The sequence below is a fragment of the Sorex fumeus genome, unplaced genomic scaffold (assembly GCF_029834395.1).
Source record: "Sorex fumeus unplaced genomic scaffold, SorFum_2.1 ptg000048l, whole genome shotgun sequence".
In the NCBI taxonomy this organism is placed as follows: domain Eukaryota; kingdom Metazoa; phylum Chordata; class Mammalia; order Eulipotyphla; family Soricidae; genus Sorex; species Sorex fumeus.
Genome location: NW_026606105.1, coordinates 4,477,925 through 4,504,275, shown reverse-complemented (window position 1 = coordinate 4,504,275; position 26,351 = coordinate 4,477,925). Strand labels below are relative to the sequence as shown.

Below are 26,351 nucleotides of genomic sequence, written 5' to 3'. Positions count from 1 at the left end.
CATTCTGTACTGCATTCTGAGAGAAGTTTCCTTTTTCAATCTGCGTTTCTGACTGTAAATTAATTGCCGATTCTTTTCATCCATTATCTATTTGTTTTGTTTTGTTTTGTTTTAGCTGCCCCTCTAAAGCTTGACCATAAATCTTTCCCAATTTCCAAGTTCCAGTGGTTTCCTGAGCAACCAAATAATTTACAGTCTTTGTTGCCATAAGCTTACTGCTAGGTTTATATTTTCTCTCCCTGGCACCTTTTGAGCTCCATTCCATCTTCTGCTTCATGGTTCTACAGGCCCAGTTCCATATCTACCACTAGCATTGACTATGACTCTGAGCCAAGATTCATGTAACGTAATGGGAAGTTAAGGTGATCTCAGACAGCTATTCTGCCCCTGATATAGACTGAAGCTTCGCTATGTGCTTGTTCCTTCCGATAGTAGTTTTAATTTTCTCCAACTTTCTAAGAGGTCCAACTTATTCTTATTTGGTGAAGGTCACACAAATCCAAGGCAAAGGACTCAAGCCTAGATCTGGTAAGAAAATGGGTAGGGCATTTGCCTTGCACATGGCCAACCTGGGTTTGATTCCTCCATCCCTCTTGGAGAGCCCGGAAAGCTACCGAGAGTATCCCGCCCACACAGCAGAGCCTGGCAAGCTCACTGTGATGTATTCAATATGACAAACACAGTAACAAGAAGTCTCACAATGGAGACGTTACTGGTGCCCGCTCGAGCAAATCAATAAAAAAAAACGAGAGGACAGTGCTACAGTGCACCTTGCAAAGGCATGGTGAAAACCAGGAGAAAGAATCTTTAACCCTGGGACTGGAGCGATAGTACAGCAGGTAGGGCATTTGCCTTGCACGTGGCCAACCCGGGTTCAGCTCCCAGCATCCCATATGGTTCCCTGAGCACCGCAAGGAGTAATTACTGAGTACAAATCCAAGAGTAACCCCTGTGCATCACCAGGTGTGACACCCCCCCCTAAAAAAAAAAAGAATCTGTGACCCTGGTAAAGTTCTTCTTCTGTACTTAGAGCTTTTTCACCAGAGTTTCTGACCCCATCTTGGCATGTTCTGGTAGCTTCTGGAAAGGAGCTCGTCCGTGAGAAAGAAAATAACACTCTTAGAATACATACTCCTAAGGGAGTAGTTCCACTTTCTGAAGATTCTCGTGTTTGGTTTAACACCAGCACATCTCCTATGAAATGTTTGTTTTTTTTGTGCTTGAGATACATGCCAGGAAGTTCACATTGAAGAACTTAGGATCAATGAAGGAAGGAAAAGAATCCAGGACAGCCTCCATGCTCAGCCTGTTAATATTTAGTTCTCTTTTAAATAGGAATTGAACCTGATTGGTTGTGAGACACTTCCTTCACTCCACCCCTTCCTGGGTCCATCAGAAAATTCCCACTCCCCCCACCCCACATCCGCACCTGCACATTACACTGACTTCTCACAATATGTGGCTCTGAGACCCCCATCTCCCTGGCTTGATGTAAACTTGATGGAAGAATCCAAATCTCATCTCTACATCTTGGGAGCCTGGGGGTTAGGGGCTGACACGGAAAGAGTGCTCCGTGGCTTTGTGTATGCAAAAGGGAAGTGGAAAACAGAGGAGAAAGACGGGGTGGCAAGGAGCTGCGTGTGGAAGACTCCCCTGGAACGAGATGGGGGTGGGTAGGTATTTCCACACTATACAAATTTCCTAATGCCATACATTAAATTCCCTTTAAATGGCCACAAACTAAATTCCACATCACCTTAATTTCTTAACATTACCACATTAAATTCCCCTAATGCTATGGGTTTTTAGGAACCTATGCATCCTATTTTCATGGGCAATCGAACTCTTGATGCTTAAATTCCTAGACGTGTGCTTCAAATTCACATGCCATATACCCACATCCCTTAAAATAGCTGATGATACCCTTTTTTTCTGGTGGGAGTTTCCAGGTAAATGGAGAATGTTCCTCTGATTTATCACACTGTCATGAACTCAGAGAGCCCTCAATCGTGTGTGTGTGTGCACGCGCGCGCGTGCGTGTGTGTGTGTGTGTGTGTGTGTGTGTGTCTGTCTGTCTGTCTGTCTGTCTTTCATTTGACGCCACTGGATCTAGCAGCTGGTTCCTGTCTAAAGATTGGGTTCACTGAGTGTTCTCATTCACTCCTGACTGCTTCCAATTGTGGAATCTGTCCTTAGTGGTGGTCCCTGTGTCTTGTTCCAGGAAGTACCATGTTTCCTTAGGCATGTCCAAAGATCCATGCCATTCAAGCTCCTTCCGCTTGGCTTCTGACCTTTCTACCTAACAGGGAGAGTTTGGACACTTTGTGCTTGATGGTAAGATGCTGACACGTGACCTCTGCTGTTCAGGGCAGCTGCAACCCCTCTCCATCAGGAAGCTCAGTTTTGCACTTGTCCTCAGTGAGCAGTTTGCATCACCTGGTAAGGACAGGATCAGCTTGTGGGTTTCCAGTCTTCTGGAAGAGCCCCAATGAGGCATCTCCTCTTCTCTAAGCCTTTTGATTCCTTCCTTCAGAGTCTTCCAAGGTAATTGAATCCTGGCATCTCTCCTTAATTTAGTGAAGGTTGCCACTTGGTCCCAGCATCTACAGCTGGCACATACAAGCTAGTTTCTGCAGACACTTTGCTGTATAAAATCGCTTACAGGACCACCCTCAACTCTTCCCCCCCCCCCAATCTCTGGGAATATTTGGCGTAATTAATCCATTGAAATGAACAGATACAAAGATCCTAAGAAAGACAAGGTTATCTGCTAAAGCCACCACCTTATCTGGCTCTCAGCATGTTCCTGAGTAAGGGAGAGGGCAAGTTTAAAAAAATAATGCACTGCCTCTGTGAACTGAGGCAGCTCAGAGGCTCTGGGATTTCAAGGTTCTCAAGTGACATCTCCCAGAAATTGTGACATCAAGGCTAAGCATCCCACTGACTCCCTGTCAGGACCCAGTCTGAAGGACCTGAAACATATCACTGCTTTCCCAACTAAATTCCAATTCAGATCTTCCTTTCGTGCATCTATCCTGGATGAAGGGTAACATTCTCCTTAGAGGTTGCCAAAGAACCGACCCCCTCCCAATTCTCACACTAGATTTCAACTGAACTCATCCAATTGTTCATTCCGTCTTCTCCACAAGGACATTCAGCAGAACCTCTCTACTCCTGTGGCTCTTGATTATTGTGTTCCTTGATCCTTTCAAAGACTTTTCCACAGAGTGAAAAATCTTGACAGTTGCACTTGCTGTATTACTTAAATCAGTCTGTCTATACCACTAGTGATGAGGTTCTTAGTCCCTCAAAGGAGGTGGCTTTAGTTTCCTCTTATGCGTTCCTGTTTCTTAAGTACATTTGAGACCAACTGACTGGGGTGCCTTACAACTGTAGCTCAGGACAGGAATTCATCATGGAACTCTGGACAAAAAAGAAGTGAGGAAGAAAACAAATCTCAGTGGAGACTAGAGCTTCCTGGTTCCTGGGGGCGGGGGGGGGGGGGTGGGTTTCTCTGATAAAAGAACTGCTCTGTAGGACTGGCCTCGTGGAGACAAATGAGACAAACTATCTCTAGGTGAGTTCCTCGGTCTTTACCTAAGGAGGGTAGGTTGTAAACATCCCAAATTTGGGTGACCCCTATTCTGTCAAGGGCAATTCTTTTCAGGAGTCGGTACAAGCTCCTGGCCATCAACTCTCACCGTAGTGCAGTGGGGTATGCAGCAGAGACTAAGTGTGTGTGTGTGTGTGTGTGTGTGTGTGTGTGTGTGTGTGTGTGGCGGATGGGGGGTAGGGATGACTAATAACCCCTCCACCCACAATTTCCCCAAAGTTCCATAAGAGAAGACAGGCCCTTTTAAAGAGTATTTCAACTGAGACTTTTCCCCATAAACAAACAGGGTTGATTTAAGGAACTAGACAGAAGATTTTTATCATCAAGCAAATTTCAAAGGAGCTATAGATAAATAATTTAACTGTGCATGTGTGTGTGTGCAGTTAGAGTCCTGATTAATCCTGGCAAAATTAGAACAGTTTTTGTGCTCAGCACAGCTGCTAACATCCCATTCTCAAAAAATGAATAGGAGGTAAGAGCAAGAGTTTTAAAAAATGTTTAGCCTCCCTCTCAAACTTCTAGAAAAGACGAGTCCTTATGTGGTAGTAAAGAAAAAAAAGATCAATTTAAAACCTGGTCATTACTCAGAGAATGTTATCTAGTGGGACTGGAGCGATAGCACAGCTGGGAGGACCGCGTTTGCCTTGCAAAGTGGCTGACCCGAGTTCGATTCCCAGCATCTCATATGGTCCCCCGAGCACCACCAGGAGTAAATCCTGAGTGCATAAGCCAGGAGTAACCTCTGAGCATCGCCGGGGGTGACCCAAAAAGAAAAAAAAAAACCAAGAATGTTATCTAGTGCCAAACATGTGGAAGAATTTGCCCTGAAGTCTAGGAAAATTGTTTAAGCATTGGTTTACATGGGTGTTTGGGGGTGGGGAAGACTCTTCTAAAGTTATAGTCATGGCTTTTATAATAACAGAAAGATCTTGGGAGACAGGGTAGTGAAAGACAAAAGGTGTCACCAAGAGCACAGTGGCTAAGCATAAGAACAAGAACATGGTAGTAGGAACTATCCTCCATAGAACAAGATTCATCTGATGGGGCCAGGGAAGTTCAGCAATGTTAGAAACTGCTGTAACTACACTGTGAAGATTTGGACCCCTTCACACTTATGGAGCGTAAGGGAACTGCTGTTTTGTATTAAATGTAGTAATTCATGTGCCAGGAGAGGCCCTGCCCGCCATTGGGGAAGTGAAGCGTCTGGCTCACCCAAAGTAACATAATACCAGCTCAACGTTCTCATCAGGCTGATGGAATCTCTCAAACTTACAATTGGATCGAAGAAGAGATCTGTCAGTTCCCAGGCAGAAATACTATTTACCTCAGACTCAACGTCCCCACACAAAATTACAGGACTCGGTGCGGAAGCTAATAGCACATATACGATTGACAGGGAGAGCTCTGCAGACTGGCAGATCAAGTACAACTGGAAAAACTTATGATTTTGTTTAACCTCCAAAGCAGAGTTGGGGAGGTGGGTGGTGGTGGAGCTTGGGGTGACTCTTAGAGATAATCAGTGAACTTAGCCTGACAATTTAGCGCTTGGACCTTGCTATGTGGAACTGCTCAGCCCAGTGCAGGAGCCCTCGGGGTAAAAACTGAGCACCTGGGAATGCGCAGGGGCCAGGGTCCACCTATCCAGTGCATGTACATGAGCTCTGTGCTACTGCCTTGACCCAAAGCTTCACTGTATCACTGTCATCCTGTTGTTCATTGATTGCCTCAAGCAGGTCCCAGTAACATCTTCTTCATCATAGCCCCGAGATTTTTAAAAGTGCCACATTTGAGGCTCTTTCAGGGTCAGGAGAATGAGACCCATCATTGTTACTGGTTTTTGGCATATTGAATATGCCACAGGGAGTTTGCCAGTCTCTGCTGTGTGAGCAGGATATTTTTGGTAGCCTGCCAGGTTCTCCAGAATTAAGAACTAGATAATACGATGTCTGGGAGCTGGGTTTTATAGTCTCTGGGTCTTGGCCGTTGATGGGATTACACGGCCTAGGGGGAAGTTGGTGGGTGTAATGCCTACATACTAGAAGGTGGGGGATCTGGGTGGAGGAGGCCCTAGTCCCAATCCAAGCAGGCTTGGAGATCTACGCCCCACGTCCCGCACACCTGGATTCCTCTGCCGGTTCCTTCATGCATGAGGCTTGTCCAAACATGTGGAGAGTGGTCTTAAGTATAGCTGTGGCTGGAACCAGAGGTCTTCAGCTGCTGGGGCTCTGCTCGAGGTGGGGAGGGAAACTCAACTCACCCTGCTCCAAGAGGCCCCGGTGAGGACAGCCAGGCGCGGAGGCAGGAGACTGACCCAACGCTTATAGTTAAAAAAAATAGTTTAAGTCTCTGAAAATTATATTCAAGCAAAAAGCAAATGAAAAAAATTTGTTTTTGTGACAAACCCAGTGGTGTTCAGGGTTTATTCCTGAATAAATAAAGGCTCTTCACTCAGGGTTCATTCCTGGCAGGCTCAAGGTACCATATGGAGTGCTGGGGATCGAACAGGGTTGGGTACGTACAAGTCAAACACCCTATCTGCTGTATTATTGCTCTGGCCCTGCAAATGAAGAAACATTTATTCAAGAAAATATACTAAAACTTGGTAAGAGCAGACCTAGTAGTATTTGAACCTTCCTCCACTATCTCTTTCTTCCCTCCAGCTCAGTCATGAAAGCTTTAGTACAGGGAGATAGGATAAGTGCAGTGGACTCTCTCCACCCTCTCAACATACCACATCTTCCAAGGAGGGACATTTCCCATCCCTCTTCCTTCGAGTGACTGTTATAGAAACTGGTTTCAGGAGACTGCAGGAAAGGGCCTCGTATTCCCTGCTTCTACTCAGTTTTATTCATAGAGAAGAGACCTCCCTGTCAGGAGCAGGAGCATGTGGAAAATACTTCGGCCCCAGCTCAACCTCAATTGCTGGACAGAGACTCCACACCTCCTAAGTGAGAAGTTCAAAGGCTATTGCTTCTGCACAGCAGAGGCACCTAAAGTAGAGAGGATTTTCTTCCAAAGAAGTGTCTCACTGTCCCTGATATGGCTGTAGAGTCATGACTCAAAGAATTGGCCCAGGAAAAGAGCTAGCTCTGAAGAGAACGATTGGATTTGAAGAAGCCTGTGGGGAAGTTCCAGCCTGAAACAACAGAGGTGGTGTTAGAGGTAAGTAAAGGAAGGAGATGGTAAGTTCATGAGAGATACAAACTAGACCAGCTGGTCTAGCTAACAGAGAACTAGAGAAAGAATAAGGTAATAAATCAATAAGGAAATAAATCTACCTGGTATCAGAATGGACCTCAGGCTGGAGATATGGTACAGGGGTTAAGGTATTTATCTTGCATGAATCTGACTCCAGTTTGATCCCAGGCATCACATGTTTGATTGCAGCCAGGAGTGACCCCTGAGCACAGAGCTAGAAGCAGCCCTGGAGCACAACCAGTGAGGTCCAAAATCCAAAACAAACAAAAACCATAAATAAATAAATAGAGCAAACATAAGATAACGAACCTGAAACATTGACATCAGAACTATCTCTATAAAGGAATCCATTGGATCAGATGATGGAGAAATTCATGACCCAGAGCACTGCCAAAAGCAATAAAACAATTAACCAATAATCTGTTGTAGCTACCAACTGGGTATGATCAAAGAAAAAGACAAAGAGGACATTGTTAAAATCACTGTCACCACAGATTGACTGTGTCCACATTCAAGATTGTGACACTTCTGAGGATGACACACAAGGTACATGCAACCATGGAAATGGATTGCATGAAGATCAATCCATCAAGCCCAACCAGGACATGAAAAATGATAATTACAAGTCTCTAGTGGGATGCCAAGACCTTGAGTATTACATAGAATCTAACATATTTCCCTTTCAACTGCTTAGATAAAACAGGGACCTAGAGATTTGACAAGGCACCTGCCTTACAGGCACAAGGCCATCGGTTCTATTCCTGGTACTGCCAAATGGCAATCAAGCCGATTGTGATCTCAGTAGCACTGCAGAATAACTACAGGACCCAGAGGAATAACTTGCTGGCTTGAATTACTGACCCTGCAAGTATATGGTTATATGTTCTGATATATAGACCCCCCATCGGTACCAGATCCCTGCCAACTCATATACACTAAATTTAATGGAGGTGGCTCTTGTCTTTGGGCCTGCAGTATTGGAGTCTGCAATCCTTGCTGTCACAAGCAGTTTCCTGATGCACCATACTGAGGCATGTGCAAGCACCACAAAAGGGGAGGGGGTTGATTCACTTCATCCTACAGTTGGTGGGAATGTTGTCTGCTGCGGCCTTTGTATCAATTAGTATGGAAATATATCCCCAAGATAGAAATATAACACCCGTGTGACCCAGCAATATCACTTCTTGGCATCTATCCCCCAAGCACAAAACATGAATTCAAAAGAATCTATGCACACCTAAGTTCATTGCCACACTTTGTACAATAACCAAATATGGAAATATGGAAACAATTCAACAGGCCAAATAGAGATGAATAGATCAAGAAGTTTTTGTATATCTATGAATATATATAACTAGATGTATATTATATAATGGAATACTATGCAGCTTTAAGCACAAAATCATGCAATTTTCAGCAACATTGAGTGGAACTAGAGGATGCCATGCTGAGTGAAGTCAGTCAGAGGAAAAGGGTTAGAATGTTAGAACAGATACAGAATGATGTCTCTCATACACGGGACTTAACAATACACATAAAGGTAGTACCAAAAGTGTGGAGTCAACATAATGGGAGAACTGATCCACACAATGGATTTGGGGAGGGAGGTGAGAGGGAGTGGTGTTGGGGTACTTAGAAGATGGAAGTGAATACAGTGGCTGTGCTGGAATTATTTTCACAAGGTATCGCTGGGCTGCGATAGCACAGTGGTAGGGCATTTGCCTTGCACGCAGCCAACATGGCCAACCCGAGTTCAATTCCTGTGCCCCTCTCGGAGAGCCCGGCAAGCTACCGAGAGTATCTCGCCCGCACAGCAGAGCCTGGCAAGCTCCCCGTGATGTATTCGATATGCCAAACACAGTAACAACAAAGTCTCCAATGGAGACGTTACTGGGCCTGCTAGAGCAAATCGATGAACAATGGGAGGGCCTTTACCTTTATTTTCACAAGGAACCATTATTAATAGTATTGTAAACCACAGAAATTCAACCATGCACAAACAAAAAAATTCAGAGGTACTCAACCCCCACCAAACTCCACAACTAAAAGGATGTGTGAGCAGAACATCCAGGAAATGCACTATCTGGAAAGTACGTTTGTGAACACTATGGCACTACGACAACCTTCAAAAGGCACCGGAACATCGTGCCTGCACAGGAATGTGTATTCCTCTGAGTGTGTGTATGAAAATCTCAGTGTGCACCATGGTCAAGAGGCAAGTCCCACAGCCTGTACCAGAGCTGAAAATGTGAAATCACCATAGTAAGGGGCCTGTGTGCACCCTCCAGGCATCATACAACAACAACAGCAGCAACAACGAAGGGAAGAGGGGATGAGAATAAACAATCTCTAAGTGCATTAAGAAGGAAGTGGGAACACTGGGAAAAACAAAATATGCAATCTCCAGCACACAGAAGTCAAGTAAGCACAATGACAGGACATATAGCCCTACCCCTGGAGAGAGAGACAACAGTAATAAAAGCAAAGGGATGGAAAGGTGAGAGACTTTAATTTAAAAAAGAAATGATGCCCCACAAAAGTCAGCCCTCCCAAATTCCACACCACCACCACCACCACCACCATCACAAGAGTAAATCTTGCAGTCAGATGAACATTTATACATCATTTTTTTAAGCATGGATGTAGATAATACTTGCAGGGAATGAAACCCCAATATCTTGTCAGATACTATCAGATACTATCTGGGTAAATATTTACTTCCTCTCTCTCTCTCTCCATATATATATATATGTATATATATATATATGTATGTATTTTTTACAGAGAAGAGGCTACTAAGAAGTTTCATGGTTTGAAAAAAAATTTCTCTCTAGTTTAGTTTTTGTTTTCACTGTGTGTACACAACTAAGAACACAAAGTCTTAATTAATAGAGGTCAATATTGAAATAAAAATGCCACACATTCCAGACTGAAGAGATGGTACAGTGGGCAGGGCACTTACCTTGCACACAGATGACCTGGGATAGCCTCTGAGCCCTACCAGGAGTGATCTCTGAGCAGTCAGAAGTAAGCTGTGAGCAACACAGGGTATGCCCTCAACTCTGCGCAAAAAAAAAAAAAAAAAAGAGAGACACGCATTTAATTTGGCATACTTCAAAGCATACATACTTATTTTGCAGTATAGGAATTTCTCTGTAGATGGCTCCATCTGAGAAAATAAGTAAGGCAACTAGAGCGTTCTGAGAGTCCCTATAGAACTTCCGGTACAGGAAAGGGATGAAAAATGGCAGGGGAGTGAGGGGAGGCTCAGGAGTGTGTTAATAGTAGGAAGTTAGAAGCCTGTCTCATGTTTAAATGGGGGCTGAGAAGTAATGACCAAGAAAATAGCATGAGAGCTCAAGAACAAAGGGAGAGAAGAAGGAACAGGGGAAGATGTGGAAGAGCAAAGACTGGTTAAGACAGGGAGAAAGCAGCATGGGTACTAAAAGGATAAAAAGCCTCATAAACTGCTGGAAGGCAGCAAGATCTTCTCCATTCCAGCCAGTTTCCACCAACCCAGAGTCTACAGGTATTGACTATAGGTAACAGAAGGAAAAGTTTTGTTCACATTGGCAAAAGGCAAGCCCTTTGGGTTAGTGAATTAAAGCGATATTCCTCTAGTCGTGGCAGACCTCAGGACCAGAATTTGGAGATCAAAGATCCATTGTTTCAGCATTCAAGTTTTCTCCACTCAATGCAATCCTACCAGGGGCTTTTTGATTGGCCAGGAGAGTCTTGGCTGCTTTACGGTGATGGTCCCAATACAAAGTAAATTTGTTATGTACCAAAGGGGACAGGTTGGGTTTGGGAGGGAAACTGGAGATATTGGTAGAGGGAAGTTCACACTGGTGGTGTTTTGGAAACACTAAATTCTTAAAACAACTGCATACTGAACAACTTTGTTTTTAATAAAAATTAATAAAAATATCAATAAACAAAAATAAAATTAAAAATGAATACAAAAAAAGGTGACGATCCCACCTTCTCTGTAGAGTCTATATGCTGTGCAAACCACGCAAACCACTCACTAATCTGTAGTCTTCTCTCTTTCCCTTAGGCAGAAAAGCCTCCTCTCACAGTACTCATTACAACCCTGTGAATCCCTTCAACCCTCCATTAGGTAGGTCAATTTCCCTTCCTCATTAGGGCTGGCAGAATGAATGAACTGCTAGCATTTAAGTAAGACTCCTTCCATCAAAGCCCTTCGATGAGCATGATGTGAAGCTCTTATAATTGCCTTACCAGTGAGCCAGGCTCTGGAATTACCAAGGTACCAGGAGTTAAGAGAGCATTTAAAAACTCCACAAAGATGTGCAAAAGGTACTGAGAGTGGATTTGAGAGGTGAAGAATCAAGACACTCTGATTTCTTTTTCTGGTCATACCCAGCAGTGCTCAGGGTTTATTCCTGCCTCTGCAATCAGGATCACTCCTGGTGGGGCACAGGGGACCACATGGGATCGAACCTGGGTTGGCCGCATGAAAAGGCAAACACCTGTCACTGGGGTTCCTCAAAAGGCATTTTGGGGGGCCAATGAGATAGTAAAGGAAGTAAATCTGCCTTACATGTGGCAGACTCTAGATCAAATCCCTGGCACCACAGATGGTCTTTGGAGCACCAGCAGGGGTCTCTACTGAGTACAGAGCAAAAAGAGTCCCTGAGCACTACTGGGTGTTTCCCCCAAACCCAAAAGTTTTATAAAGTTTAGTGTCAGGGCCTGAGAATGGTCTGAATAGGAATAGTTATTTTAAACAATTGGGAAAAATAACATAGGATGCTATCTCTAGAATTAGTCATTTAATTCTTATTTTACCTAGCACAGCGGGTAGGGCGTTCGCCTTACAAGCGGCCAACATGGCCGACCCGAGTTCGATTCCTCCGCCCCTCTCGGAGAGCCCGGCAAGCTACTGAGAGTATTCGATATGCCAGACACAGTAACAACAAAGTCTCCAATGGAGACGTTACTGGGCCCGCTCGAGCAAATCGACGATCAACGGGAGGGCCTTTACCTTTACCTTTACCTTTTTACCTATCTCCAACCATGCCACAAAAGGGAGAAATTTAAAGTCATAATCTGGAAGTGTATCAGAAAGAACCTTTCCCCCGGTCCCCAGAATATTTCCATCTTTTAGTATCACCAAGATTTCCCAAACTTGAAGAAGATATTGGATCCAGATAAGCATTCTATATCAATTCTGAGACTCACCATCCATAGGTAACAATATCTTTACTTTGCAGTTGCAACAGATCCAGAATAACATGATATACAACTAGGGAAAAGAAGAATCAAAGCACATTTTTAAAGAATTTGGCTAAGTTGGCAAGAAATTACAAACATATAAAGAAACAAAAGGAAAACCAGGGACTCTGGGGGTGGGAAATGTACACTGGTGAAGGGATGCACGTTGGAACATTGTAAGACCGAAGCTCAATCCTAAACAACTTTGTAAGTGGTTATTGCATGGTGATTCAGTACAAGAATATAAAGAAAAAGCAGCAGATGATAAAAGACAAAGTGAATCTCTATTCCTTTGTACTCTGTTTATGCCATCACTCTCTCCCTCACTCCTCATTTTCTTCCTCACTCCTAGAAAACGCATTTTCCATGGTGGCTTAAAAGGAAGAATATAGTGATGTAGGCAGGTAGATAGGGAAAGGCTCTCTGCAATGAAACAAAGTCTCATAGAAGAAGAATTCTAGGACCAACCCACCCTGTGGAGACAGAGAATAAGGACTTGATAAGACCATCCCCAGACCCTGAAGATACGGCCCTCCTCCCCATGAAATTCCTCCTTTCTGAGAACCCCCCTTTCAATCCGGTTGACTCCAGCGACCCAGCCCCAAGGTGATTCCAGGACATTCCAAGTCAGATGATTCTCGAACCCCCTTTCAATCCGGTTGACTCCAGCGACCCAGCCCCAAGGAGATTCCAGAACATTCCGAGTCAGAAGGATCTATAAGAACCAGCTCGAGAGCCCACTTGGCGCTCTCTCCACCCTCGGAGAAGCCCGCGTTCCCTCTGGACACGTTACTCTCTCTCTCTCTCTCTCTCTTACTATCTGCTTATCCCTTTCTCTCCCTCTCCAAAAGCCTCCAAATAAAACCTGTTACTTCACTGCCCGTCTACTCCTGAAATTCTTTTCTGCGAGCGAGACAAGAACTCCAGAAACCTCGGGTAAGGCTTGGGACTGGTCTCTCCTTTCCTGCGAAGAGCAAATTCTCGCTGCAGCTTGAGTCCGTGGCTCCCCGAGCAATCGGGTGGCGGGGATTAACTCCCGTGCCGAGAAGATCAAGCGGACTTCAGGTGTGGCTTGACGGCCACCTTGTGGGGCTGGCGGGGCTTAGGCCCGTGCCGAGCAGGCGCTCACTGCAGACTTTACCGGTCCTAGCCTACCCAGGGTTCCGGGTGGCAGAGGAGGGTGGGGAGAAAGTGGCCGTCTTTCTCCTCCCCACTTCACATAAGTCACCCGTGGGGCCCACCGACATCATATAGGAATAAAAGAATTCTTAGAAAAAAATGCAAGTGTTTTCTTCCTCTCATTCCTTCCACACTACTTGGACATGCTTCCTGAAGCTTAACTGTGGACACAAGCAGACCCTATTCTCAAGTTTTTCGGTTCAGAGTGAGAGTCAGTTTCCTTCCTGTCTGCTTCCATGGCTTGGTTGGAACTTCTGCTCACACTCTATTTATTTTCATAAAGCCAAAGCCGATAGAAGAATTAGGACTTTCTGTTATTGAGTAATCCACAGAAAGGATCACACTAGCCACAATCCAGCAAGAAAGGGGAGTTAATCTGTGAGCAGTTGAGAGCAGCATTTTATACCATCTCAAAGGGCTTCCTTGAATTTGTCATTTCGGAGCGTGAAGGTGAATGGGTTCAGGAAAGGGGTCAGCATGGAAATCAATAGGGACACAATCTGGTTGTACTCTGCTGCCTGCGTCTGCTTGGGTTTCACGAACAGGCAGCTGCCATAGCCAAGCATGACAAAGGTGAAGTGAGAGGCACATGTTGAGAAGGCTTTCCTCCGGCCGGAAGCTGAGGGGATCTTGAGGATGGTGGAGATGATGTAAGTGTAGGAGATAATTGTTGGGGTCAGGGAACCTAAGATAATGAAAACAACCATTAAGAAAACAAACTCTATAAAAAGAGTGTTATCATAGACAAGTTTGAGCAGCCACCCTCGGTCACAGTAGAAATGGTCTAACACATTTGATTTGCAGAAGGTAAACTTAAATGTAGCATAGACTGGCCAAATTTCAGACAAGAACCCAAACACCCAAGACACATTTACCACAGAGATACGGGTGCGGCTAATCATAATGATGTTGTACCTCAGAGGGTTACAGACAGCTATGTAATGGTCCACAGCCATGGCACCCATGAATGCAAACTCTGTAGTCCCAACAGAAAGATACAGATAGAGCTGGACCTCACAGCCAGTCAGAGAGATTGCCTGTATCTTAGGGAGCAGCAACCCCCAGAGCATCACGGGGACAATAATGGTCGTGATCAAGATCTCCGAGGTGGAGAGGTGGCCAAGGAAAAAATACATGGGGAACTGCAGTCACTTGTCAACACAGATGATCACAATGATGACCATGTTTCCCATTAATGTCACTGAATAGAAGAAGAGAAAGATGGCAAAAAGAGTGAAGCACAATTCCTGGGACCCTAGGAAGCCCAGAAGGCGGAATTCAGTGGCACTAGAGCAGTTATTCATTATTTTCACCTTGTTTTTCCTTCTTGGGAAACCTGGAGATCAAAGAAGAGATAACAATGTTCCACATGTCCTGCTTTCAAGAGAGGTGGAGGATAGATTAGGGTGTCAAAGGATTTCCAACATGGTGATCAGGTGAGACACCTCTGTTGCTATACATTGCACAAAGCCAGACATAAATGTGGTCTCCTAAAATCTAGCCACAGATAGCTCACAGAATGACTAAAACACCTTCTGGCACAAATAACACCTTTTGCCTCCTACTACTACATACTTTGTCCTATAGTGGACAGAGGCTAATACTTTTTAATTATTGTCAGTGTTGAAGTAGAGTCAATCAACCCCTCTGATGTACTTTCGCACAAAAAGCAGATGACATAATCACCAACCACATGTTGCCCAAAGTGTAGAGCTTGAATGTGAGATTTCATTTGTACCTGGGATTAGATTAAAAGAGGCAGGGAGTATAAGACCAACACTCTCTTCAGATTTAAAACTATGTTATAGAGTAGAAGAATTTCCAGACGGGAACTCTAGCGCTTGACATAATTTTCCAGAGCTTTTGTATTCTTTTATAACTCCATTTGCTTTTGAAAATCTTAGATTAAAGGAAAGATGATGCCTGGTACTGACAAAATTGCCATCCACAGGGTGCTTGGACCTCTCTGCCTCTCACCTCAGCTACACCATTACTCAAATATCCTCTCTTTACAGGATTCTTTCCAGCTGCTATACCTCAAACAAGAAGGACATGAATAGACTTTAGTTCTCGTCAAAGTAATACTTATTGATATCGTACTAGATGTCATTGTTTATTTTACCCCTTATTTAACATCGAACAAATACAACAAAAAGAACAAACAAAAAAATCCTTGCTCTGCAAAGGTGATATTCAAGGAGGGAAATAGAGCCTAGGTTACATATAAAGTAAATTTACATAAAGTAAATGTCAAGTGTGTTAGCATACGAATGAGGCCATAGGAAAAAATAAAACCAGGAAGAGGCATAAGAAATTTAATTTTAGTTTTACATTGTTCATCTTTGAGATTTGAATACAATCTCCATGAGGGAAGAGATGTATTTTATATCTATACACAATATTCTGAGGCAAATAAACAATGTTGAACACTTGATAGGGGATGTATGTATATAATGATGGATGGATGGATGATGGATGGACAGATGTATGGATAGATGGAGGAATAGATGGATGGATTGACAAATTTATGGATGGATGGATGGATGGGTGGATGGATGGAGGGATGGGAGAATGAACAGATGTATGGATATATGGATGAATGGATGGATGGATGATAGATGGATAGATGGATGTACAGACGGATGGGTGGGTGAATGGATAGATGGATGGGTAGATGGATGAATGGATGGATGGATGGATGAATGAGTAGATGGATGGATGGATGAATGAGTAGATGGATGGATAAGCATTTGTTAAATGAATAAATAGCATTTGGTCCTGACTAGGACTAGTTCAACCATATCCCTCCATCCTTCTCACCTTGGTTTCCCTTCTGGCCTCCTATTATGACTCATTATCTTCCCTGTATTTCCTAATGCAACCTCCTCAATAGCTTTGTGGGGGTTTTTTTTGCCAGTGAGCAAATGGGCATCTAAGACAGAACTGTTGGGGATGCTCGGTGATCTGCGGTGTCATGATTTCTGCAAAACCAACACTAGAGAAAGAAAAAAAGAGAGAAAGGACCTGACTGACATCAGAGAGTTGTATCTCACCAAGCAATGGTATCAGAGGAGGCTAGAATTTGTTCTCTGCTGTACAAGGGACCTGGAGATGAGCTCACTCCACTCCTCAGGCTCCATTGTCCCTGTTCTATAAAGTAGAACTTTCCACCTTGACATTTTCCTAGTCATTGTAGAAGGCGGCTTTGAAAAGAGTTCACTCTCCTCTATGAAGGGCTTCACCGCCAATCCTGATGCTCTCCAGGATTCACCAAGACGAATTCCTGTCTGGCTGCTGGGGAATCATGAACAAGGGCCAGGGAAACTTGCTCCTGTCTCCCCTTAAGGTGACTTAGAAAACTGTCCTTAAGGAGGAACTCAGAAAAAGTCCAAAGTAATAGCACTGTGGAAGCTAAGAGTCTTTCTTTTCTACACCCCTCTCCCTCTTTCCCAAGGGAACTTAGTCACTGAGGGACCTATTATTAATTAGACTAGACTCAAGACACCCTTAAGCAGTCTAGAGGGGGCTGAGCAAACTTTTAATTATTCTTGGTTTTGATTAATTACATTGAAGGACTCTTCTTTAAAAGTTTTTGTGTAATTGATGGGGAACCAAACTTCTTGATAGCAAGGCTGTTTTCTCCCACAGTATAAGTTTCAAGAGAGATCTCAGACTGGAAGCAGAAACCTCCACCTACCCTATATTCTAGGATTTCCCCAGGGTTCTTCAAGCTATTTAGAGCCCAAACCAGCCCCTGTATTCAATAGGAAACAATCCCCCTCTCAAATATACACCAAGCCTCTTTCTGTTTGTCCTAAACACCGTCCCCAGTTTTCTTCTCTTCCCAGATCAGTTACTCTTCGAACCCAGGACTTCATTTTCTCTGTGTACATGCCCCAGGCGTCCTGTAGGACCCTGGGCTGCCCATCATCCCTGAGCCTCTTCCTGCTCATCCCCAACGCATCCCCAGTTTTCTTCTCCTCCCAGGTTGTACCCCCCCCGCAACACACCAGGTACTCGTAGGGGGCATGGCCTCTGCGGACGCGGGCGTGGCCTAATTTTGGGTCGGCCAATGCTCACCGAGCTGCAGGTAAATTACTCATGCCCAGCAACCTCCTGTAACATCTCAGTCTCTATACCACCACACCAACATGAAGAAACAACACAAATCCCCACCATGAGGAGAGGACAATGAAAAGAGTCCAGAAGCCTCATTAGGTGTTACTCACTTATGGGAGCTCTCTAAGAAAGAATTCAGATGTGAAGTAATGAAGATGTTCAATGAACTCAATGAAACAGTGAGACAGATATCCAGTAAATTAAATGAGGACATGAAAGAAACAATCGAGAAAATACAAGAAGAAATGAGAGCAGAAATTGGAAAGCTACGCACAGAAATGTCATGACTAAAAGATTTGGTAGATGAAATAAAAAACTCAGTGTGTGCCCTCAATAGTAGAATGGCTACAACTGAAGACAGAATCAGTGAACTGGAAGATGAGCTGCACGAAGCCTACAGACAACAATAATCAGTGGCAAGAGACCTCAAAATAGCTCTATAGTGAATCAGAGTCCTAGGGGATGATTCCAAGAGGAACAACATTAGAATCATTGGAGTACCAGAAGGTCAGGAAAACAGTCCCAATGAAAAAGGCACAGTTAAAGAAATCATTGCTGAAAAGTTCCCAGAGCTGGAGAATGCAGGTATCCAGATTCAAGGACCCTAACAAAAACACTCCAAGACATATCATAGTTAGAATGATTGATGCCACCCTTAGATTCACAGCAGACCTATCAGAGGAAACCCTCCAAGCCTGATGGCAATGGTGGGCTATAGTGAAAAAACTCACTGAAATGAATGCTTCATCAAATACTCACCAAGATGTCCTTGAAGCTTGAGTATTGGTCTCAGTTACAAAGCCTTAATGTCTCTGACACGTAAGAATTCCTCTCCTATAATATCTCTGACTCGAAAGAATTCCTCTCCTACAACATAAGGTGTCAGATCTACTCCCTGCATCTTAAAGAACCCCATGGAAAGGCTCTAGCCCCCAATTCCACTCCGGGGTACTGTGATAGGTCTCCACTCTTCTGAAGAAAGACATCTGTACACAGTCAAGCAATATTCTCCCAGTCATTTATTTCTATGGCATGTCCCTGATTACCAGCTGGGCCCTTTCAAGTGGGAAGAACATAAGGACAGCCTAATGTAGGCAGTTATATTTACAACCTGGAACAACCAACAAAATGTAAATTGGAAATCTGCTTGGTGCTGGAGTGAGACAGAACAAGTGAGAATTATAGAACATTGATCTGGAGTTTAGATTTAATTTTCCCTATACCTGTTAAATCAAAGCATGTCAATTAGTGTAGAAAGGTGTAAAAGGGAAATACACTTCCTTCTTTTCTTTAAATCACCCAAACTCAATCAGACTATTCTATAATTTTAGAGAAATTTCCTAAGCATGTATCTGCATTTCTCTAAAGAAAATGCCATGGAATCTGTTTCTTTACATTTTCTATCATTTAAAAATATGTAGGGGCCAGGAGTGATCCCTGAGTGCGCAGCCAAAAATAAACCCTGAGTACAGCCAGAGGTGATTCAATTTTTTTTAGTTTAATAAAAAAAATGTATAAAAGCTTTCTATATCAACACATATTGCCTGATTTCATTTTGTACATATCTGGGATACTCATCTCATTAAATATCCCTCTATGAATCAACTTTCTTTTCTTTTTCTCTTCTCCTTCTCCATCTTCTTTTTCCTCCTCCTCCTCCTTCTTCTTTTTCCTCCACCCTCCTCCTATTCCTTCCTCTCCCCCTCCTTTTCTCTCTTCATTTTCGGGGGCCACACCAGGGCATCAGGATTGGCGGTTGAAGCCCTTCATAGAGGTGAGTGAACTCTTCTCAGGGTTTACTTCTGCCTTGAATCAAGGATCACTCCTGCTAGGCTTGGATGATCATGTGGGATGTCAGGAATCCAACCATCGTCAGCTGCAGGCAAGGCTGATTCACGATATGATTTCTTTAGCTTTTATTAGTCAACTTTTATTGTTGTTTCCTTTCTTATTATAAAAATGGTGCTATAACTATTAATATAAGTCCAAATACTTTTATATGATTTAAGTATGTAGAGTAGGAATTTCTAGGTCAAAAACTAAATATGCTGAAATTATACTTTTAATTAGCATAAAATTATATTCCAAAGATTTTTTATTGATTTGTCAACATCTAAGATGGTATTATAGGCAAGATCTTAATTTCCTGGTTCCCACTAACAATCTAAGGTTTGATCATAATTTATTTTTAATTTTCAACTGAAGATAACAAAAAAGGTGCATTACAACTAAATCAATTTAAAAAAGACAAAATGATCATTTTTAAAGATTAAAATTATCAAAACTGACAAAAACTCATCAACTAAATCCTAGGTGTTGGAATGTTTTTTTCATGAACCCTGTCATTTTCAATATTACAAATTATTGTGCCTAAAATAAAAATTTTAAAAAACCTTCTCACAAAGAACACTCCAGGCCCAGTTGGGTTTGTATTTCATCCAATTATTTATGTGAAAACAATATTAATCCTACATAAAAACTTCTAGGAAATTAAGAATAAGAAAAGTCTGCTCCTTTATCTCTTATAATGTCAGAGTTATCTTTATAGAAAAGATACTACACAAAAATATATAAAAACCAGTATTCTTCATGAACATGGATGCAATATTAGAACATTATAAAATCAAATCCAGTAATGTATAATAGAAAATAAAATCCAGTAATATTTAAGAAGAATAATTTACTTAAGAAATTTGTTATATTATTCCAGAAATGCAAGGTTGGCTTAATCTTATAATATTAATTAATATGACCTATCATATTAACAGACTCAGAAAATTTATATAATCATATCAAAGAGACAGAAATTATTAGATAAGGATCAACATCTTATTGAGCTGAGTCTCTCTGGTGATGGGAGTGGTGTTGGAATTATGAGCATGAGTAACCATCATTAACAGTATTATAAATTACAGAACCTCAATCAGTAAAAAAGAAAAAAAAACACTGAGGAATCAACTCTATTGATTGAAAACTCTGGGAAAACTAGGAACAAAGATCTTTCTTAAACTGATATACAGGATTTATCAGAAAATCTTGGACTAGCACAAAGCTTGATAATTAAAGATTTAATGTTTTCCCATTAGGACAGAGAACCATGTAAGAACTTTTATTCTCAAGATTACTTTTCAACATTGAAATTCTACCCAACAAGAGGCTAGGGTTGTAGTTCAGCAGTATAGCACTTCCCTTACTTATATGAAACTTTGGTTGATAAATAAATACTTGGACCAAACAGATAGTACAGGGGGTAAGCTGCTTGCTTTACATGTAGTCAACCTAGGTTTGATTCCTAGTACCAGTTATGGTCCTCTGAGCACAGAGCCAACAGTACTCCCTGACTACTGCTGGTGTGGCTCCCAGATGAAGAAACAAATGAAGAAAACTCAAGCAGATGAAGACTTAATACTATTTTCATAAATCAGAAGACTACATTTTGCTAGATTGTCAATTGTCTCAAAATTTATTTACAGATGCAATGTGGTTAAAAATCCGAGTTTATTTATTTATTTATTTTGCTTTTTGGGTCACATCTGGCGGTGCACAGGGATTACTCCTGGCTCTGCACTCAGGAGTTACTCCTGGCAGTGCTCAGGGGACCATATGGGATGCTGGGAATCAAACCCAGTCGGCCGTGTGTAAGACAAACACCCTACCTGCTGTGCTATCTCTCCAGCCCCCCAAATCCGAGTTTTTATAAAGTAAATAACTTGTTACTGAATAACTTGTGTGTCAGAGAGAAAAATCAAAGAAAAATTTTAAATTCATGGAAATAAACAAGAATGAGAACATGAGCTACCAAAATTTGTGCAACACAGCAAAAGCAGTATTAAAAGGAAAGTTTATAGCTATGCAAGCAATCATCAGGAAGGAAGAAAGGGCCCACATAAATCACTTGACTGTACAACTTTAAAAACTGGAAAACGACCAACAGAAGGACTCCAAAGCAAGCAGAAAGAAGTAAATAATAAAACTCAGGGCAGAACTGGAATCCAAAACCAACAATCCAAAAGATTAATGAAGCCAAGAGGTGATTCTTTGAAAAACTAAACAAGGTCGACAAATCACTAATAAGATTCACAAAGAAAGAAAGAGAGAGAGAGCCCTAATAAGCTGAATCAGAAATGGAAGGAAGGAAGTCACAAAAGATACCACAGAAATTCAGAGAGAAACTCTATGCCATGAAATGAGAGAACCTAGAAGAAAAACATAAATTCTTGGACTCCTAACATCTCAAGGCTGAACCAAGACGATTTGGAATACTGGAACAAATCTATCAATATCAAGAATTAAAGACCTCAACATCAGACTGGAATCCATAAGGTACATTGAGGAAAACGTTGGCAAAAACCTCCATGACATAGAAGCTAATGGTGTCTTCAAAGATGTCACACCGCTGGCCAAGCAAGTGAAAACAGAGATAGATAAATGGGACTATCTTAAACTAAGAAGCTTCTGCACCTCAAAAGAAACAGTGACCAAAATACAAAGACATACAAAGACAGAATGGGAAAGGATATTCTCCAAATACACATCTGATAAGGGGTTGATATCAAGGATATACAAAGCACTGGTTGGACTGCACAAAAAGAAAACATCCAACTCCATCAGAAAATGGGAAGATGAAATGAATAGAAACTTTCACGAAGAAGAAATCTGAATGGCTAAAAGGCACATGAGAAAATGCTCCACATCATTAATCATCAGGCTCTGGTGAAAGGATTGGTATTGAGACAAACAATGTATGCCTGAAACCCAATAATGAATAACTTTGTAATTTCATGGTGACTATTTAATTTTTTATTTAATTTTATTTTTTAAAATGTTTATAAAGTTTTTCACACTAGTTCATTACAAATAAGGTTCAAACACCAATTCCACCACCATAACGATCATGATCACGATCATCAAAAATCTATGATTTTATATGTATGAGTGAAATATTGCCTTTCTCCTCTCCTTATGCCTTATGAATCATGATCACGATCATCCTGTTGTTCGTCGATTGCCTCGAGCAGGCACCAGTAATGTCTCCTTCGTGCTAGCCCTGAGATTTTAAAAAGTGCTATATTCAAGGCTCTTTCAGGGTTAGGAGAATGAGACCCATCATTGTTACTGGTATTTGGCATATTGGGTATACGCCACGGGGAGTTTGCCAGGCTCTGCCGTGTGGGCAGGTTACATTCAATACCCTGCCAGGTTAACAGGAAAGTATATTAAGATTGTTGTATTTCACCTGAAGCCATCGAAGCCCTTATATAAGAGATTACAAGCATATATATTAAAACCAAACAAATGTGTGCTACATTTGGTATATCTGTGGGCTAGAGTGCAAGTGTGTAAAGGCTGTGCGATCCAGGATGTTCTGTGTCGCTCTCTTCTGGGAGCTTTATTTCATAGTCTCTGGGTCTTGGCCATTGGTGAGATTGTATGGTGCCAGGGGAAGTTTGTGGGTGTGACTGCCAAGCTACTGGGGAGCTGGGGGAAGGAGGCCCAGTCCTGTTCCAAGTGGGCTTGGAGATCTCAGTCACGGGTTGAGCATACCTGAGTCTTTCTGCAGGTTCCCCTGTAGGTGAGGCTTGTCTGAGCTGGTGGAGAGCAGCCTTGAGCATGGCTGCAGTTGGGTTCTGGAGGTTTTTGGCTCATGGTGACTATTTAAACAAGTAAAATAAATCCCAGATTTATTGTTACATTGAAAATCTGAATATATGCAAATATGAAACAGTCAAAAAAGTTTTTAGGAAGTAAAAGTTGGAGGACTCATAAGACCTTATTTCAAGACCTTCTATAAAGGTACTATACTGTGTCATTTGCATAATGTCATATGTACCTATGGGCATATAGTTTGATTAAATAGAATAGATAATTCAGACATAGACCCAAACCCATCTCGATAATTTCAACTTATTTTAACTACATGATGTGTTAGAGAATATGTGAGTCAACTGGAACTTTTATACACGGCTGGTGGAAATCTATGGTCACATAAATACCAATTAGATATATAATGTGTGTGTGTGTGTGTTGCTAGGCCTTGAACCCAGGTGTTAGGTAACATTGGGTTGTCCTTGCTCCTCCCAAAGGGAGCTTTAGGTTTACTGAGCTACTCCCACAACAGTGCCCCTGAGGCACAACCAATTCCATCAAACTCAATAATCCCATATTGCTTTACTCTTTCCTTTATGTCATTTGCATGGTTTATTTAGCAATGTCCTTTTTGTATAGACACAGGAAGACAGTTGATGCTATGCTTTGTAACATGGAAGTCAATTGACTCCAAAATAATATTTACTCCTGGGCATCCATGTTTACTTGACTCAGTTTCCCTTAGTTCCTAGCAACTCCAAAAGCAGGGTCCTGACGAAGGGACTGGATGGACCTAGGGCAAGCTGTAAGCTATCCTGGCATCTAAAAGAGAAAAGCTAAGCACCATAAGTATAGTAAATTAAGAGCATGATTATGGACAAACTCTGTCATGACCCAAAAAGAAGTAACTGAATAAGGACCCTGCTGGGGTGAGGAAAGACTAACGTGGCCTGAGAACTGTGGTCTGAAGAATATAGTGAGATGTCCCCAGGACAAGCCAACCTTTAATCTTAATATATTTCTTTCTGTCCTCATACAAAATGGCTAGAAATATTATAAGTGAATTTACTATGATTGTTTAAATGGACTACTAGCTGAGGAAAGGAGAAAGCAATACACCCTGGATGGAATCCCGCCCTTGAGTGGATCTCCTAGTAGTTTGGAGTGCTGAACCCTCAGATGAGATTTTGTTCTTAAGTTAATCTCCTACAGGAGTGACTTTACCTCTATCTGTTGTTATAACAATGTTCACCCTCACCTATGCGTACCCCCACCCTTCATGATTCCTGTATAAGTGTGCTGTAAGGCATAAGAGGGTAGCATGAGAACTTTGGAGACTTTGGGACTTTGAGATCTTTGAGGTCTAGAAAGTCGACTACTAGAATAGATGACAATGACTGGAAGTAGAGAAGTATGAGACTATGATGAGATGAATAAGAAAATGTAACAAGGTAGAAGACTTTGAGTCTATGAGGAGACTAGGATGATGGAACTATGATGGCTGGGACTATGACCAAAGCTACGACTACGATTGTGCAGTAAGGGGAGAGATTGGATTATGCTGGGGAGGAAAGAGAAATAAACTCTACCGACCAGCCTGGGGCTTGGGCCCAGTTTCTCTGTTCCCCTGGTCCTTCGTCCATCCATAGCCATCATCCAGCTTGGGCAGGTGGTTCTGGGCCATTGAATGCTGGAATCCCCAGAGCGCCACCATGCCTTGTTCTTTGAAAACTCACACCCAGGGACTTGTAAATGCAACACACACCTTCTGCTATGGTGCTGACATCTGTGTTCCTAAATATATAGTTAATATGCAAGCCTGAAATTCCCTCTAAGATAGTTTTCCAAGAAAAATGACATACATTCATCAAAGATATGATTACCAATGTTGACAGTAATTTTGTTCACAATAATCTGCAAATCACTCAAATAAAGCTAAGTGTTGAGTTCTGATAGCATAATGAGTTTCCTTTCAGCCTTATGGGGGCTCTTCACTTTGGAAACTCTTCCAACCATGGCAACCCACCAAAAGCTAACCTTACTATCAGAACCCACTCTTCCTAGATGGCATCACAGGAGCTATAGGCCACATCAGACTCTAGGTACATAAAATGAACCTAGATTGCTGGATTTTACTGAGAGGAGAACAGTCTGGAGAATGTCTAAACTCAAACTTAGCCTAGGCTGATGGTCAGTACACGATCACAATCACGACCATCTTGTTGTTTGTCGATTGCCTCGAACAGGCCCCAGTAACGTCTCCTTCGTCCTAGCCCTGAGATTTTTTAAAAAGTGCCATATTCAAGGCTCTTTCAGGGTTATGAGAATGAGACTCATCATTGTTACTGGTATTTGGCATATTGGGTACACCACAGGGAGTTTGCCAGACTCTACCGTGTGGGCAGGTTACATTCGGTAGCCTACCAGTTTGTTCAAAGTAAGAATGAGATAATAAGATGTCGCTCATGGGAGCTGAGTTTTACAGTCTCTGAGTCTTGGCTGTTGATGGGATTACACGGTGCCAGGGGACCAGTTGGTGGGTGTGACCCCTGCCTACTGGAATTTGGAAGATCTGGGTGGAGGATGCTCAGCTCCAATCTGAGCAGGCTTGGAGATCTCAGCCCCGGGACCCACATGCCTTTGTTCCTCTGCCAGTACCTTCATGGTCAGTACATGTCTACATTAATGTCCCATCACAAGCACCCTGGGGACACAGGCAAGAGATCGTGGTCCAGGGGAAGAAAACTATTCTGACAACCTTGCACAATGGATGGTATCATTTCCCCAGCGGCTGGCTCCCATCCACAAAAGAGGGAATGAGAGGGGAGATTGTTCTTGCTTGGCTGCCTCCAAGCCTCCAAACTCACCTTCACACCTGTCCTGGTTTCCCCTTCTTTCCTCAGTTTCCCTGCTAGCAGCCTAAGGGATCTTGTTAAACCAGGTGACAGCAGTTATACGCCCTGATGAAAAAATTAAAAAGTTCTGATTGCTTCTTGTTTGGCCCTCTCTGATTCTAGAAATTCTTCTTTCCCACGGCATCCTGTGTTTGTCACCCTTCTCTCTGATGCACTGGCATTGGCCGGTGCTTTCAGTGGCTTTGGTTAGAGGGTTCCCTTCATGCCCCAGCCCACATCGCCTGGGTAATGCCAGCTCTCAGGTCAGAAGCCTCCCTTGCACATGCTTTTCCCAACCCTGCAGACCTGCTCGAGTTTCCTGACACATGCTCTCCAAATACCCTGGCAATAATTGATAGGCACATTGCCCAGAGCCTCCTTAAGAACCAAGATACTCCTTCCCTGGCTCCATTTCTGCTGCTGTGCCCAGCAACTGCCATTCAAGAGAAATGCCCTACAAAAGAACAGTCCTTTCCTAAGGCAGCCTGACCACAATGGCCGAATGAGGAGAGCGATTAAACGTC

At 42.7% G+C, this 26,351-nt stretch overlaps 1 protein-coding gene across 1 annotated transcript; it reads right to left on the bottom strand.

The window, feature by feature from the left end:
- Positions 1–13,599: 13,599 nt before the first annotated feature.
- On the bottom strand, positions 13,600–24,647 carry LOC130032367 (olfactory receptor 9A1). Its single transcript, XM_056123948.1, is given in 3 exon segments — positions 13,600–14,564; positions 24,202–24,330; positions 24,527–24,647. Coding segments are annotated over 3 exon segments (1,215 nt in total).
- Between the last annotated feature and the right edge of the window lie 1,704 nt (positions 24,648–26,351).